Genomic DNA, 18,019 nt, shown 5'->3' with positions numbered 1-18,019 from the left:
CGAGACACTGGGGCCGTCGGGTCCAAGCGTAAAAGTTCTTTTTAAAGAACTTAGCAAAAAGCTTGTCGACGCAACCGGTGACCAGATAGCTGGCGGCTTTCTCTCGCAGCGCATAAGTATTGCCATTCAGCGAGGGAATGCTGCCAGCATCTTTGGCACAATGCCGCGGGGGCCTTATTTAGATGTTTTTTAATTAAGAGTAGTTTTGTTTTTTAATTTTTTTTTATTTATAAGTTGTTATTCTTAGTTACTTTTAGTTTTACTTTTAATTGAATAATAATAATTGTTAATCCGATAATAAATATTTAGTTTAAAAGGTAACTACCTCAGTACATTGAGATGATTCTAAATTCTCATGACTCTGCCTGAGTTCTTTACCTACATTATTCCTATGGACATCTCCTGCCTCCGAAGATACGAACCTTGTCATATATTCTCAATGACGATATATTGCAACTTCACATGTAGTCTTACATACAGTTATATTTATCTTTGATATTGCGCAACCATGCCAAATTTCAGCTTAAATTTTAGATCATGTGATAAAAAATGGTGTTTAATTTTGGTAATTTTCAACTGAAAAAGATTGGGTTAATAAAAACTTTATAACCTTACAGTACCTATTGCTATTTTTGGCATCGGGTTACTAATAAACAATACGTGTAACTATTCTTAGAGAGTTCTAATAGGGATATCAAAGAAAAACTCGTGGTTTGGAAATTTCATTAGGTGCCGTCTGAACTTGTCCCAACTTAGTAGAACCTATCAATGGACGGAGTTTCGAAACTGGGACACCACCGAAATATTTTTATGGCAAGGGTCTCAAGGTAGGCCAAACTACCTACTCAACTACTCCGATAGCAAATTTAGTGAGTGGAAATGCTGATGAGGACCATAAAATAATGGCATTATGAAAAATTATAACCTCACTAAATGATTATTCTAGTCAACGTTATGACGTAGAAATAATAGGAAAAAAAGTATTGGCGCAGAGCCAGCACGCGTCAAAATCGTGATCACGCGGAGACGAGGAGTGAGGAAAACGGGCACGAAGCGTGGAGGCTAATTGGGCCTACGTGACTGTTCCCTGTAGATGAGCAATAGGTGTAGGCACGACACGTTAACCGCTGTGAGAAAGGGAAGTAAGTCAATGGAAATTGCCTTCCTTGGCTTGTAGGATACGGTTTTCTTTAAATAGAATGCATAATATTCTGTTCTGGACCGGGATCAGTGGCGAACTGTGGAGGCCAAGACACACTTTGGGTCGCTGCACCAGAGGAGTAAGTAAGTAAGTAATATTCTGCTCATGGGGGCTACCTTTTCTGTGATAAAACTGATAAGATCCTTACTTATATGACACAGCTGTTAACTATTTACCTGCACTGACCTGCATATGACCCTCGTACATATATACCAATATATCTACCGTCCGTACCGAAACAACTAGGGAGGTAAGTACCTATCCGAACTACCAAGAGTAAAAAATACTCGCAAATAGTATTTTTTTGTCAAAATTCCGCATTTTAAATACTTTCAGCTTTCAGGTATATCTATTTATTGTCAGGTTGTATGTGTAGGTATTCTTCTATCGGACCAATTCGAAGATCTAGATATCAACTAGATATCCACTAGATATGAAACAGAAACAATAACGAGATATTTAAGAAAGTTATGTCAAATTTGACATTGCCGCGATTCCGAATGTCCTCTTGAACGATCTCTTTAAGATTTGCTTTAGATATTACTTAGACATCCAATGGATATCTAGTAGATATCCCAAAACGTCACAATAATTGTAGCGTGAAATGGCAATAGGTTTCTCGAATCGAACTGCAAAAGATCTAGTTGAGAACTAAACTATAACGTATATATTGTTCTCGTATCTAGTAATTATCATGTTGTTCGAATTGACCGGTATATCTTATGTGTAATAGTTTGAAATTCTCGTTTTGGCAAGTCACCTATATTTGTTAATTTTATTTAGCACTCATTTTAAGTGCGTACTCTTATAGCCTACCCTGATATTGATAACCCACCAGCTATTTTTAGGATGGAGTCGAATGTCGAATACATGGGTATAGCAACAACAGGAAATAATCGATTCTGATCGTCATGAGGTCGTTAATATCTTATACCGAGGATAATTTATGGAATTTTCCTTATTATGTGGACTCCAAACCATGCATTAGATGTTGCATTAAATGACCAATGTATGCATTACTATACTGGGTGGCCCTAACTTCTGCACAACGACGGCTTCCAATCGACGACGACGGAATCCCATATCACTTAATAACTAATATTACTCCTATGTAGAGTTTCGAAGTGCGTTATTTTTTTTTAAATATGATGACATACAACCAAATGTATATGTTATATTTTCAACTATTCACAAATAACATAGGTACGTTTATTAACAATATTATAAAATAAAATAAATATTTTATTTCGAAAAAAGTCAACAACGAGTGACTGACCCGGCTGTTCGCAGGTATTTTCAAACACGAAACTTTGCTCAGAAGAATATTAACCAAGAAATTAAGTTTGCAATGATAAAAAATGGCGAACTAAACTCATAAAATTTGTCATAAAATAATCTTCACGAATTCTAAACATTAATTACAGCAATTTTTTTTTATTTTTATTTATAGTTTATTTTTAAGTTTAGTTTTTAATTTTAGTTTTTAATTTAGTTCGTAATTTTCATTTTTTTATACTTAGTGTTTAATAAAATGACCACATACTATTATTTAATACATAAGTGGTACCTACCTATACATACGATTACATAACAATTTATAAAAAAAAAAAAATTACAGCACCGAACCCATAGGCCGATAATTATTATACCTAAGTACTTTTAATGTTTTACTATGGTTTATGTTTTCCACACGTTTTCCATAACATTATATAACGTATATAATCGTATATCGTCTTATTACAATGGAATAAAGTCCAAAATTGGTGATATTATTTTGATAAAGTCAAATTATCGTAAAATTGCGTCCGAGTCAGGTCAGATCATATTGCTTCCCATGTCCTTCGTGAGTCGTGACTCAAATAAGTCATAAAATGTTTAATGATAATGCATTGCGGAATATAACTCGATGATTACGAAATGTAATTTAATGACGATACAATTGCGAAATTAGGAAACTACCTATCATAATCATAATCATTTATTCCCGCCTGCACACATGTATCGTACAACGTTTTGCAGTACATACCTATGGCCGTAATGTGCTAATTATCGCACTTGTGCGGTAAAGTAGCGCCGTATATACTGTAAAAACCGGTCAAGTGCGAGTTGGACTCGCGCACAAAGGGTTCCGTACCATTACGCAAATAAGGGCAAAAAAATTACGTTTGTTGGGGAGATTTTATTCTGTTTTTAGCATTTGTTGTTATAGCGGCAACAGAAATACATCATTTGTGCACCTATTCCCATCAGTACCCGGCGGGGACAAATGGGAATACACCGGAATTCTTGATATTACCAAATTACTTATTATTAATTACAAGTACCTATGTTATCCCGCGAAGGTGTGTATTTGAAACATTTATTTTTCTTTTATTGAATTAATGAATGAATACGTTCATTTCAGACACAATTGTCCATATACACAATACATACAAATTCAATTTAAAAATAAATACAGAACTACGGGAGAGGGGCTGCGACCCCCGCTCTGGATCGTACCTGGTTCAACAGATCTCAATTGCAGTGCAGCGAGGGAATGCTGCAGGCATCATGGGAACTTTTGAGCCGGGTACGATGCCTGCATCGGTGGAGGCACATATTAGACCTTTAGTTTATTAGTTTTAGATTATTAGTTTTAATTATTGTTTGTAAATGGATTATATTGCTTTATACATAATATATGTGAATTATAAGTAACTTTCCCAATTTAATGAATAAAATAAGCAATTTTAATCTTAATACAGAACTTATCATAATTTAACATACACAATACAAACACACCAAGTGGAATAAATAAGAGTAATATTTAAATAAAGAATAAAATAAATATAGAAATTCAAAAATTGCTATTATTATTATCTGTAATAATTAGAAAATTAAAATTTAAGTTTTAAACATTAAATTAATTATAAATTCATAAATTCAAAGTATGAAAACAAAGATAAATAACAAAAAAACAATGAAATAGGTAATTATTGAATTTTGAAGTTACTACAATTGCTTTTATTATTGCGATTTTTGGCTCATAATCCTAGATATTAAACACGCGTGCTCTTTCAGTGTATTATTCCATTGAGATTCCACTAGCGCTTTTTCATTATATTATCCGACTGAGTTAAGAAGGTAACTGATTGCTAATAATGTGCATGGAAAGGGAGCCTTCTTTAATTGGTCGGACTGGCGGGCACCGGCGCGCCCGACCGCCTGCCTGCGCGGTGCGCGGCCGGCAGTATGACAGATGCAACACACAATAATACTAACTGTTTTAACTATTAAAATTTGATTAATATGAAAGATTCTTTTTTTTCTCGCAAGTGTGTTAAAAAACGTCGTATGAAACGCGTGTGCATTGGTCATTACACACACCGGCTTTATTATTGCGCGCTCGCTTGCAGCTCGCGCGCACAATATCGCCTCGTGTGTAATGACCAACTTAGCACACTTGTATCATAATGTACTATAATATGTCTGTGTCTCACGGAAGTTTTGTCATTTATAACTTTTTTTACACTCAATAAGTATGGCTTGCATCAGCTTTAAAGAACCACGAAGGTGTTAGCGTTGACGTCAGACTATTGGAGTGGGAAAGAGCAAGCATTAATATTTTATAGAAACTCATGTCTTACGCAGCGTACTACGTAGGCGAACAACACGCGAACGTGAAGCGAAGCGATGCGGCGCGGAGTGAATTAATTTTTTGATACCTATAAGTTGTAAGACGCTGTGTAACACGAATGCAATATCAAAGAACATAAACACAAACCTATTTTGGACCCAATTAAAAACTTTATAGGTACATGTTAATAGCAGTCGTAGTAGAAGTAGTAAGTACAAGTATGGTTTGCTTCAATTTTGAAGGACGGACGTGGCTATGATGAAGACGCTAGCATAAATAAACCATTAAATTCTAAAACAAAACATGCTCGCAGGACATACCGAGTGCCGCCGCTGCGTGTCACGCGGATTGTCACGACGCGGATACAATAATAATCAAATTTATACCTAACCCTCTCTTTGCGTCAACTTTGAAGGACAGACGGGAGTTTTTTATGCCACAAAAAACAACTCAAAAACCATCCAAACTACAAAACATTAGTTTACATTAGCTTCTGTGAATTGGCTCTTGTGTTGACTATGTTGTAGACGTCATCCCCAGGTAGCAAAATGACGTAAAATGACGTCAGCGACGTCATAATGACGGCATTATTACGTCATTACGACGTCGCTGACGCCATTTGACGTCATTTTGCTACCTGGGTCGCAATCAAAAATCATGCAACTCAAAAACAAAACACATTTTGCATCAGCTTCGTTCTTCGAAGGACGTAGGAGTGTTTATTCTGACGTCAGACGCACCTGTCACAAACGGGCACGGCTATAACTTAGTAATCTGTATATTTCAAGTCCAACATCAACAGTTTTACCACGTTTTACTAAGTTGACTACTTATGTTGCCATCAAAAGTCATGAAACACAATCTGCCATCAGCTTCGGTGTTCGAAAACTTCGAAAGACGTAAATGTGTTGTTGACGTCACGCGAGCCAGTCACACCGGTGGCACAAAACAATATCATGTTCAATATGATTTGTAGGGTTCCGTAACCGGACCCCATTACTAAGACTCCGCTGTCCGTCTGTCTGTCACCAGGCTGTGTCTGTGTATCTCATGAACCGTGATAGCTAGACAGTTGAAATTTTCACAAATGATGTATTTCTGTTGCCGCTATAACAACAAATACTAAAAAGTACGGAAGCCTTTTCGCATTTCCCGGTCTTTTAACCTGACTTCACTCCATCTACAAAAGGACTTTAATAAGAGTCTTTGAAAGCCACACGAAAAATCATCATCAACCTTAAAAAAACTTAATAAGTAGGTATGCTTCGGTTTTTGGAGGACGTAGGAGTGTTACGCTGACGTCAGACGGGCCTGTCACACCGCGGGCACGGCTGCGCCACGCCCGCGCCGCGTGGCGTGCGCGCGCGTCACAGTTCAAAAACGCTTTCACGCGAGCGAGCGATGCTATCTAGTGCCGGTGTTTGTAGTCAAGAGGATACGGGTATCGGTATGAAATAGTTTTGAAAATGTTTGTTATCCGGAATACACCTATTGGCGTTAGCTATCTTATGAAAATGTGGAGTCAGTGTCATAGATCAAAAACGCTTTCACGCGAGCATGATCGCAGCGATGTTATCATTATCACTTAGTGCTAGCGCAGAGTTTGAAGTTTGAAATTGTCGTATAGAGGTCAAAAATGCTTTTAAGCGATCGATGCTGAAGTGGGAAACGGGAAACGGATATGATTTTTATAGAAATGTCATGAAAATTATTGTAGTTATCCGTGTTAGCCGTAGGTATAATCATGGCAAGATCGGCATCATCATTATCAGCAGAAGTAGGTACACTTACAGCCAGGCAAATATCTCTCCTAATGATCTATGATGACCGGTCGTGAACTACTCATCCATCCGTCCAGACATCCAATCCAACAGTTTTTTGTGACCCTCGATCCTCAGTTGGGAGGATGGTAAGATCATTGCTTGTCTAGAGTCAAGAGTCTCATAAGAGTCATACCTACTTCTGATCAAACACACATTTTTAAACAAAAGTTGTCACTCTTGTGGACAATACTCGTAATTAAGAACACGTGTGTAAGTATTTTATCACACAGGTTAATAAAAGGACGTATGCAAAAACGTTCCAACCCAATGGCGTCCATAGTACTCCATAGTGGGTTGGAACGTTTTTGCATAACTACGTCCAAAAAAAGAGTTGTTACTTCCGTATACGTAAGTTTATTCCTAACTTTCGATCCTCTTTCAATAAGAAAATTAGCCCTTAACTTTGGTCAATCCTACAAGCAAGACGTAAACCAAATTACTGTGTTTAACCCATAAATAACCTGTGAGCGAAATAATGTTTCAATTATTAGTAAATGTAGTAATCCCTATAAATAAGCGCTGAACCTTCTCTCAAATAGGTAGAACCTTAACCTTTTAAATAAATTAACCTTTACTGCCTTTTTTGACCTTTTGTTTCATTTACGAATTGCCTTGAAATGCCATTTGGTTTGGGGGTAGCAAGAATATTGCCTATTTCAAATTCATAAACACTTCGATTTCCTGTAACTTTCCCTATAATTTAAGATTCCCTAGATGTGTACCAAACATGCGTGACTAGAGGTCAAATTTAAAATGATTGGTAATTGTAATAGGTAATTTGTGAACCGGGGTTTTTTCTCATGTAACATTTGCTCTCTTTACGTCAGATGGCATTGCTTAAATTAAAGTGAGTAGGTATAGCCTGCTGAGGTAAACTTCTAAATATGTTAAATAATATGTTAAGTAATATGATCGGCAACTTCTGAATGTGTGTTTTATAATCTGTTTATTTATAAGGCAGATTATTTTGCTTAAATAATTTGATAGGTATGTATTGTATTGTATTGTATTGTATTGTATTGTATATATTGGTTACTGTTTTGGTTCTATTTGATCCGTTTTTTGCTACCCAAAGGTTAGATGGAAAATATCGCACCCTTGCGCGATAAGACCGTCTGTTGTCTACCTGCTATTTTAAAGAGGTAATTAAGAATAACTGCGATACTTGTATTTTATTGTATTGAAAATAATATTCTTTCAAACACCTAGTACTTAACTAAGCCACATTTCATAAGGTTCAAGGAAAAAAACTAACACGCTAATTCAGCATGTCTCATCAACAGCAAAGGTATGTATGCAGTGTTTTAAAGAAAACCTTATTGTTTTAACATTAGAGTCGTACCATTATGCCCTGCTTAGTTAGTTTAGCTGTCGTCGACAGTATATCGCAGAGATAAGCGACTTGCGTTATCAACGCGCGGCCTGACGGAGAAGCCGTCCTCAGTCCTGCCTCGGCGGCCCAGAGTACTTGCCTCCTTTAGTATTTCAAGTACTGACTCTGAAGGCTAGTACTTCAGGAACTAAAGACTTAGGCAATAGAGTTTTTGACCGACGAATCTTAAGTGCTTTCTTACCTAATCTTTCGCTGCGACGCCGTCCAAAAACTCATGTTTATCAGGATTACAGTGTTTGGATATGCAGTGTTGTGAAGTGATTTAGTGAGACGTGAAGTGAAGGAAACAAAGTTTTATGTAAAAAAATCTTTCTTTTAATTATAGTCTTGAAGCTTTTCAGCTAACATACATGAACTTAAAGCTAGAAACTACTTAAGTAGTCAGGACAGTCTTAAAGAAGGACTACAACTAGGTAACGATCATGAGATCCGAATCACAGTAGTATTGCTGCAGCATTAGTGCGTCGGCATCGCCAGGGTCGGCGTGGGGAGCAGCCGCAGGACCGGCGCTGGCGGCGCCCGTTCCTTGGCGTGGCGTTTGACGTGCTTCGCCAAGTGGTCTGAACGCATGAAGCGACGGTTGCACACTCGACAGACGAACTTCTTTTCACCCGTGTGCGTGCGTTTGTGCCTGGAGAGCTCATCAGAGCGGGAGAAGCGGCGCTCGCACCCGGGCCAGGCGCATTTAAAAGGTCTTTCACCCGTGTGTGTTCGGGCGTGGGCCTTCAGATGGGAGGACTTGAAGTAGTTCTTCCCGCAGCCTTCGTAAGAACACTCGTATAGACGTCTTCGTGCGGCGGGCGCGGGAGCGACGAGCCACAGAGCAGTTGTAGGGAGTAACGCGCCGGGGACGATGACGGCAGAGGTCGGGCGAGGCGCAAGAGGCACCCAGCCGGGGGTAGAGGCGGTTGGCGTTGCCGGAACTCGAGGCTCTTCAGTCCTCGGTTGTTTAGGGCTTTCAGTAGGGGTAGGTACGCGCTCGACCGGCGGCGAAGGCGGAGCGGGCGGACTTTGCTGGCTCGCGATGTATTTCGCGTAAGAATAACTGTGTCCGCGGTTCATTTTGAATTTTAAGGTTTTTAATATGTTGACATCTTGCGGCGGTGGGGGCAGGGGCTCGGGACTGCAGGTCCCGTCCTTGTGGGCACGCATAATCACTGAGGGTCGGTTGCACTCGGGCGGAGGGGTCAGCAGTAGGCGGGCGAGTTCGCAGCGGGAGCGCTTGCTGAACTCATCTTCCCCCTCGGAGTCCGACGGCTGCGGAGTCACCAGGCCCCCCAGGCCCGGAGACTCCCGGGCGCGTTTCACTGCAGCCTTCTTCAAAGGCAGCTCAACCTGTGGGACAAAGACAGACACATAAGTGAACGGTTGACTATATCACGCGCGCTCGGCGTGATCGCGCCGCGCCGTGGCCGCACACTTTCGATTGCACAAACGGCACAACGAATTATTTTCGTAATAATTTCTGACATAGATTTTAGACAGTTTTTTTTTAACTTTTAATTTTGGGGAAAAAAAGTTTTGTATATTTTTCAAAACATCGCAAAACTCACTTTGTTTTCCACTAAAGGAGGCGTAGACGGTGGCGAGAGAGGACCACAAACTTCAATAAAGGCAGACATGGCGTTCAGTTTATTATCATCCAATGAGTTGAAACTTTCTTTTTTAATTCACAAAACTTGAATTTCCGTAGCGCGCTGCACAGTTTGGGAACCGTGCGTTCAAGTCGGCGAGCGGCGTACGAATAAACCGCTTCGCGAGTAGCTGGTGGCCGAGGTGCGGTGTTGCGGGAGGCGGGGAGCGGTGGCTTGGCGAGTGTGGACCAATCATGGGCGGGTGATCACGCAGCGGCTGCGTGGTGGCGCGTGCTGTTCACGTGAACGTCGACTGACGAGGGTGACGTCACCGGCGCGCCCCCGATGACGTAGCGGACAAGGTCGCATGCACTAGAGCGCTGAGCGCTCAATGACGGCTGCAACGGACCACTATTTTGACAGTCAACGACCTGTAACGCATCCATTGTTTAATAGGATTGTAGTAATTCTACGCGGAATTGGCAACGGGCTGTTACTGTTACTGCTGCACTATGCAAATCCAAGTACATATTACGTGTTAGAAAATTCTAGGTAAATCTTTGAGCGTCGGAAAGATTTCAGGTGGCTACTGATTACTGTGGAAATAAAGTCCAAATCTAATCAATCTATGTAATCATTTATTCTATGTTGTTTTATTTCTAGTAATCGTTACGAATCTGGAATGTTACCTTCGTGGTGGATGGCGCGCTACAGGGTTAATTTAACTATTAGAGTTAATAAAAACTAACTTTATTTTAAAGTGCATCACACAAGCTATGAAAATAGTTGTGATATTGCCTATTGCGTTATGTTTATGTATTGTAGTAGCGAAAATAATACTATAACCTCTATGGAATGCATCAAACCTTCGCACTCTACATAGAGCGACACATAATCGACGTTAAACTCATTTAAAAATGAACTTTAACATTACAACACAAAGTTTAAAATTGGGTGTCAATCCGAAGATTCACTTAGTAGTGCGTTTCATTGCGACAGACCGTTACATCACTGGGCCAATTAAAAAAGAACAATTCCAAAAACTTGTTCAAAGCAATTTGAACTTTAACTGCTCCACTCAAAGCTTAAATCAAATCGGATTTAAAAGTGACATATCATTTTTAATCCAAAGCATTGTATTGGTGAAAGTGCGTAATGTTTGAACTGAAAGGTAATATTATGTGTTGTGAATAATATTGGTCGAAAAATTGGGCGTTGTTTTTATTTTGTAGCAGCTTAATTTTGAACTTTTATGCATAGAATATAAAGTTGGTTTTTAGTTGTAACTGTTTGAGGTAATTTTGCGAAAACAATTCGTTTTTTATTTTGTTTGTTACTCGAGTTCCTGGATGTTGAAATTGTTGAATAACAATTTTATAAGAGGTCTCTGTCTGTACTGAATGTACATTCAATAGCTACATCGAATGTTTGCACAAAATTTATTTGCGCCTTACACTAATTTTGATGTACTTTTTAACTAATACAATGATGTTATTTTGTGACGTTTTAGAGGATCGCTTTAAATAACAGCGCCTCCTAATTAAGCCCGGTTCACATTTGTCTGATGTGTCGTGTTGTGTGACGCAGCGTGCATCAGACAAATGTGAACGCAACCATATTAAATGTATGAAACAGATATGCGTCACGACACAATACAACACGACACGTCAGACAAATGTGAACCGGGTTTAACTCCTAACAGTCCTATGACTTGACGCGTTTTTTTTTTACATTAAGTACATAAGTATCGTATTAAGAAAACATGTTTTTTTAAGAAATCGTATACATAATTTGTACCATTTCCAAAGGAATTCAATAAACTAGGTTTCATAGAAGGGAACTACTAGCGCCATCTATTATTGATTGTCATAACTACCTGTAAGAACTTTTCTATTTAAAACAATTTTATTAATTCTCTCGTTCGTTTACTTGTAAGTACCAAAGATATATGTAACTCCGTATAAGATGAATACAGTTTAAGGAAAAAAAGTGCCTCAAAAACCAAGAAAAAGTTATACTCGAATAGATGTCGCCACACTCGCCACACCTTTGGCCTGTACTCGGGTAGTTGGCGTTGGCGACACCGTTCGGTGAAAGAACATGGGTCAAAGTCATATGGCGTTCTAAAAAAAAAAAACATTTATACACATTTTTTTAAATTTTAATGAATTTTTCATTTTTAGTTTTAATCCTGTGTCGATAGATGGCAGTAAATATACTGTGACTGTGACTACAAAATTTACTATGACAGGAACTCTCTATACACTCTAATCTCTATTCTCTATGATTGTACTTTCGTTTACAATTTAGCCAGTGCTTAATAATATTTGGACCTAGGTAAAAGTAAGTAAATCTGAAGTTCTGATAATTTTCTTTACGCTATGCTGAATGTATTGAAACAAGCATTATGCGGAATCAGCAGAAAATTAAAGGTATACAATTTATAAAATAAAACAACAAAAAACACTGCAGACTCTTAGTTTGATTAAAGTTTATATAAATATTATTAATATTTAAAAAAGTAATAATAAATAAATATTTAAAAAAGCAATAATAAAAAGGTATGATCTTCAGACACCCATATCCCATATAGGACTACTAGCGCCATCTATCTTAAGTTTTTCGAAGCAAGTCGGTTATTCGTAAAGTAAAAATCTAAAATAAATCTACCTTTTAAAACTTGTTTTCGTTTCAATTTAATTAGAAATGTAAATTGAAATAACTCCTCAGTCTTCAAAATTATTTACACTAGTTTTTAGGGTTCCGTACCTCAAAAGGAAAATCGGAACCATTATAGAATCACTCGTGCGTCTGTCTGTCTGTCTGTCCGTCTGTCACGGCCTATTTTCTCCGAAACTACTGGACCAATTAAGTTAAAATTTGGTATACATATGTAAGTTTGTGACCCAAAGACGGACATGTAACGTAAACAAATGAATTTTAAACATCGGGTCCACTTTTGGGGGGTAAATGACAAAATTGAAATGTTACATATCAAATGGAAGAGCTCATTGTGAGAATCTCAAATATATTTTTTTTTATAATTTTAGCATAAACAGTTTAGAAGTTATTCAATAAAATAGGCAAAAAATGACCATCCCCCCCCTTTATCTCCGAAACTACTAGGTCTAAAATTTTGAAAATAATACGCAAAATAGTTCTTTACCTATGTATCACCGGAAAACCTATTAGAAATGTGCAGTCAAGCGTGAATCGGACTTAATTACTTGGTTTTTTAAAGACGTTTCACATAAAAAATACATTGTTTAAATTGTGTAATGTACGGAACCCTTGGAACGCGAGTCCGACTCGCACTTGGCCGGTTTTAATTAGTGAGTAAGTAGTAGTAGTAGTACATGGGATCCGGATACATTTCTTTTTGCCAAAATAAACTATGTTCCTCTTACCAATCTTACCCTCATTAATTTTTATTGGCCCAAAACATAAGTACGAATGAACCTAATAATATTTACAGAAATAAATTAGTAATGACAAAGAGGATATAATAAGATATAGCGGTACTGTCATAGTAAATTGTGTAACCACTGTAAATTCACTGCCATCTATCGAACTAAAAATGAAGATTTATAAAAATACGTTAAAATGTATTTAAATATGGATAAATGATTTTTTTATTTGCATTAATTATTTTTATATGATTTTGACCCATGTTCTTTTACTGATATGCGTTAAAATTATAAATAACAAACGAAACTGTCAACGCCCTCTATACGAGAGTAGGCCAAAACTAGTGGCGCCATCTGATCGAAAATCAAATTTTCGTGATTTTCGAGGCACGTTTTTTCCTTAGACTGTATCCATCTATTACGGAGTTATATCTATCTTTGGTAATGATGAACCTGAATGTTAAGTAACAAGTTAGGAAAGTGACTGGCCGGTCACATTTGCCGCATGCATCCAGACAGGTAGGCTAGTGCAGCTACCAAGTGGATGTCAGAAGATGGCTGCGCACGGGGCAGGCCCAGACGAAGATGGCGGGACGACGTAGACAACTATAGGTAGACACTATCCTAAATGACTGGCCTGAAGATGCACGAAATCTAGAGTCGTGGAGATCAATACAAGGGATGGGGCCTTTGTCCAGCAATGGGACACCGGAATAGGCTAGGTAAAAACAAGCAGAATGTTCTCACCGGAATAGTATTTATTTTTATTTTTATAAAGAAGCATCGATTTGCAGAAATCGCGAAGCGTCTGGTTGACGTAACTGGTGACCGAAGAGCTGGCGGTGGCGGCTTCCTCGCACAACTTATCATCCTTGGTACAATGCCTCAAGGGCCTATTTTAGATTTAAGCTAGTTATTAATTTCGTTTACGCAGTACCATTGTATATATCGTGTATGTAATTAAAAAGATTTTATATATAAAAAAAAGATAATTCTATTTAACAATTATTAGTAAAAACATTCCAAATAAAATTGTTTCTGAAGAAGATTAGTTCTTGAATCTAATCAGTGTGTTTCGCGACGCAACTTACGGATGCGTTCGGAAGAAAATGTCAAAAGAATGTTTACATTTTGAACCTTATTTCACTGTCATAAAGTCGAAATATTCATTTTTACCAGCGTCAGAAAAAGATGACGCTGAATGACGCATACGTGCGTCAGTGACCAGCGTTTAGAAAAATTGTGTCATCGTTGACGTCTTTTCGACATTGAATGACGATGTTGGCGTAGGCAGATTGTCACTCCACGGAAGGACTAAAGCATGTCAATAGGTTATGATTGCTCCCGACCACGAACGGTGTAACCTGCGTCGAAGCTTGTATAAAATGTGTTGAAAACCTTGAAAATTCTAAATGTTAGTGTAGTTTAGGAAATGCGGTTATCGTGTTATGTGTTATAAATATTGCGCGCGCGCCGCTGACTCGCCGGCTCGTGAACTGTACCGTTGCGAGTAACATCCATTTACTAGCTAGAGTATTAACTAATTAGGTACCTACTTTCACGATAATTGCTTTTTAAACGACATGGCTGCTTTGGCACGTACCGAAGACTGCACTTAAAAGAAACAAAAGGCTTTGCCCCAGCCCGAAAAAATAATCTGAGAAAATTTATACTACACAAGCTTTGCTTAGTTTGGGGCTAGGTTGATCTGGTTGATCTGTGTAAGATGTCCCCTCATATTTATTAGTTTTATTTATTTATTTATTAAAACTAAACGGACAGTTATTTATAAGACTGGTGTCCTAAAAAGTTTCGCTCGGAACGGGCGTTAACATTGACCCACTCAAGCGCATCTCGGCAGTACTACTTTATGCTAACTGTACAAAACGAAGTAAGCGCCAGTAAGTTTTTATACAAAAATGCCTTTTATAATAAGAACAGCAATCAATTTGCAGACGGATGCACGTAGGCTATTTATAGTGGCGCTCAGAGACAGAGACAGGCAAATAATAGACTGTAAAGGAGGGTGGGCTAATTGGCCCGTTTGACCAATAAGCGGTATGTTACCGGATAGGTTATTCTAAAGGGGCCCACCGATTATCAGTCCGCCGGACGATATCAGCCTGTCAGTTGTTCGGAATTAACTGTCAACTTTTTGTTCTAACTGACAAGCTAATATTGTCCGGCGGAATGATAATCAGTGGGCCCCTTAAGTTGTTATACTTTTAGCAGGTAGTCCCAAATCTTTGTGTAAAAAGGTATAGCCGCAAAAAATAGTGTGAGTTGAAAGTTTGAAACGTGACTTACGTGACTAAGTATATAATTATAGCTTTTTTTTTCGATACCTAAGTGTCGCAGTTCGCAGATCATAAAGGTTTTGTTATTGTCGATGATTTTGTGTCACGATATTTTAGTTTTTATTCGTTTTCTTATGATTTTTTGTGTAATTTTTTTTAACAGTGATTTGACTATGGATTATATAAAAACCTGTCCGATGGTATGTCGCTTATTCTTATTAGTTCATGATGGGCCAGTGTCCATACAAATCTGCCCATACTCGTTACGAAATAATTTTGCATTTCCAGTTTTCAAAACGTCCCATGTCTTAAAGCGAGGTCTCAGAGGGCCTGCCGAGTACATCTAAATTTATCTGCCTCTCTATCTCTATCGCTCTTGCATATATCTTGGTTTCAATGTTTGCAGTTGGCCCTCAGATCAACTGTTAGACACCACCAGAAAGACCTACTTACAAGAAATAAAAAAAATCACATTTACAATCGAGTCTATCGCGAATTTATTTTGTCACCTTTATTTACCGACGATTTGACACAGGTTTCACTGGTCGTGGTCGCGGTTAACTGACGTCCCAGCATCAGGAAAATGTCTGTGGATAAGTGTCTTACAAAATATAAGATAATAAGAACTCATCAATGTGCTGCCACCTACAACGATTATTACCGAAAGTTTATACAACCTGTCTTTAATATTTATTTGTCTCTAGTTTCTCCATAAAATTTGCATCGTTACTTAGGAAGTTTAGTTATACTAGACTTTATTACGAGGGATTAAGGTCCAGTACGGATATTTAAGTTTTAACTACCCAGGTTGTAGTGTTAAGACGTGTGACTAACCTCGAATGGGTGTGGTAGGCCGGACCTAGGTTCGAGTCGGGTCATTGCTAAAAATGCGATTACTAGAAATGTGTGTAACAGTTTGTATGTACGTTTAACTTGATACCTATTGAAGGTAGACCTTCATAGAAAATTGTGTTTGGGTCTTATATTTAATTAAAATTACCCATTAACCATTTTCCAGAGACCACATTTTCAAAAATGCACAAATTAAGCCGTTGCCACTGTATAGTCTTGAAAGTTATGTATTGGCGCGGCCACACTCGACGAGTGGTAAAAGGGAAGTATAGTAAGGGTAGTATGCAGGGCAGTACGGCGGCCGATGACGAGTAGCGCGGCCACAGAGCCACACTACTGTCTCTGCCTACTTCCCATGCCACTCGTCGAGTATGTGGCCGGGGTATATGGGATACGAGACAAAAACATGATAGACTGGTAATTTTTGCCTTACAATATAGATTGTGCCCTGTAAATGATTAATGCCAGGTTAGTTAATTAGTTCTGAAGTTTTACTTAACTTGTTTTGCATAATTGTAATTTGTTTTCTATTTTGTTATCAAATTATTGACACGGCAAAGAAAACTTATTTATTAGAACAAAATCTTATAGGAATGTCATTTATTATCATATAAGTATTCACCGTTACCGTTAAATTAGCTCCGCTTGCGCAGAGCCGCAAAAAATTGAGTTAGACTCATTTGAGTGTTCCCCTCCACGGAAATCTTTAGTAAAAGGCGAAAGATTTATACGTTTTGAAGGGAAACCAGAGTAACGATACAAAAGCTGAGCGTTGGACCCGACCAAACAAGGAAAAATCTTAACAGCGCGAACTAACTCCGCGAAGCGCTATGTGATGGCGCCATCTATGGAAGTAGAGCGGAACTAACAAAAGCACTTTTCTGGTGGTATTTACTGTCTTACATAGAATTAAAAAAATCAAATTATCAAGATAATAAATGTTAACCTAAAATAAATAGACTTGATAATGTTATTACCAGTGTTACCTATTGTAAGAGGGCCAAAAGATGTCGAACTCTATTAAGTACATATGAAACGTAGATGAGCAAAGCGTGCAAAGCTTATTGTTTTTAATTGATATCCCAAAACAAAAAGTCTGTAGTCTTGTAGTAAAAATCGAAATTTTAAAGAGTTAAAGTACAAATAAAATATTAAATAACTAATAAAAAAGTCCTTTATTTTTGTGACACTTTTTCACATACATTTTGTATGGTGTTGTCACAAACTATTGATTTTTTGTATCAAAATATGGGGACACTTTGTTCTTTAAATGCTCTTTTGCAAGCTAGTTAATTATTTTCATAATGGGCTTGTGACTGACCAAGACCATAGAATCGAAATAGAATAGAATAATTTTAAATTTTTAGTTAATATTAGCTCCGCTTGCGCAGAGCCGCAAAAAATTGAGTTAGACTCATTTGAGTGTTCCCCTCCACGGAAATCTTTAGTAAAAGGCGAAAGATTTATTCGTTTTGAAGGGAAACCAGAGTAACGATACAAAAGCTGAGCGTTGGACCCGACCAAACAAGGAAAAATCTTAATAGCGTGAAGTAACTCCGCGAAGCGCTACGTGATGGCGCCATCTATGAAGTAGGCAATGGAAACTAATGATGCAGTGTTGAGTATAATTATAATATAATAAAACCATAATTATGGTATTAACGAAGACACTCAATAAATCTTTGGTATTAGGTATTAGCAAAGTATTAGCGAATTGTTTGCTAGCCAATATTCAAAAAGCTCAAAAGTAGTAAAATTTGCACCATTATTGTTGATAAATTGATAATCGCAACTTTGTAGCATATATTAATAGGGAAAGATTACATTTCAATTCGTCCTTTACTAATATCAAACTT

At 37.9% G+C, this 18,019-nt stretch overlaps 1 protein-coding gene and 2 non-coding genes across 3 annotated transcripts; all 3 read right to left on the bottom strand.

Annotated features, from left to right (window-relative positions):
* Positions 1 to 8,325: 8,325 nt before the first annotated feature.
* On the bottom strand, positions 8,326 to 9,792 carry LOC134740457 (Krueppel-like factor 10). The gene is made up of 2 exons (XM_063672899.1): positions 9,587 to 9,792; positions 8,326 to 9,368 (listed from the first exon to the last, which is right to left on the bottom strand). The coding sequence occupies exons 1-2, from the start codon at positions 9,653 to 9,655 to the stop codon at positions 8,490 to 8,492; spliced, it is 948 nt and encodes a 315-aa protein (XP_063528969.1). The 5' UTR covers positions 9,656 to 9,792; the 3' UTR covers positions 8,326 to 8,489.
* A 7,009-nt stretch (positions 9,793 to 16,801) lies between these two features.
* On the bottom strand, positions 16,802 to 16,917 carry LOC134741198 (U5 spliceosomal RNA). Its single transcript, XR_010127864.1, has one exon. It is a non-coding gene; the product is annotated as a U5 spliceosomal RNA (small nuclear RNA).
* A 622-nt stretch (positions 16,918 to 17,539) lies between these two features.
* On the bottom strand, positions 17,540 to 17,655 carry LOC134741196 (U5 spliceosomal RNA). Its single transcript, XR_010127862.1, has one exon. It is a non-coding gene; the product is annotated as a U5 spliceosomal RNA (small nuclear RNA).
* Between the last annotated feature and the right edge of the window lie 364 nt (positions 17,656 to 18,019).

This window comes from Cydia strobilella, chromosome 4, assembly GCF_947568885.1.
Source record: "Cydia strobilella chromosome 4, ilCydStro3.1, whole genome shotgun sequence".
NCBI lineage: Eukaryota > Metazoa > Arthropoda > Insecta > Lepidoptera > Tortricidae > Cydia > Cydia strobilella.
This window is presented reverse-complemented; position numbering and strand designations above follow the sequence as displayed.

What these genes read in the sequence shown, in the direction of transcription:
- LOC134740457 (XM_063672899.1), bottom strand. Translation starts at nt 9,655, where the DNA reads ATGTCTGCCTTTATTGAAGTTTGTGGTCCTCTCTCGCCACCGTCTACG. An exon ending in CTCCTTTAGTGGAAAACAAA is followed by an intron (nt 9,369 to 9,586) that starts GTGAGTTTTGCG and finishes TTTGTCCCACAG; the next exon opens with GTTGAGCTGCCTTTGAAGAA.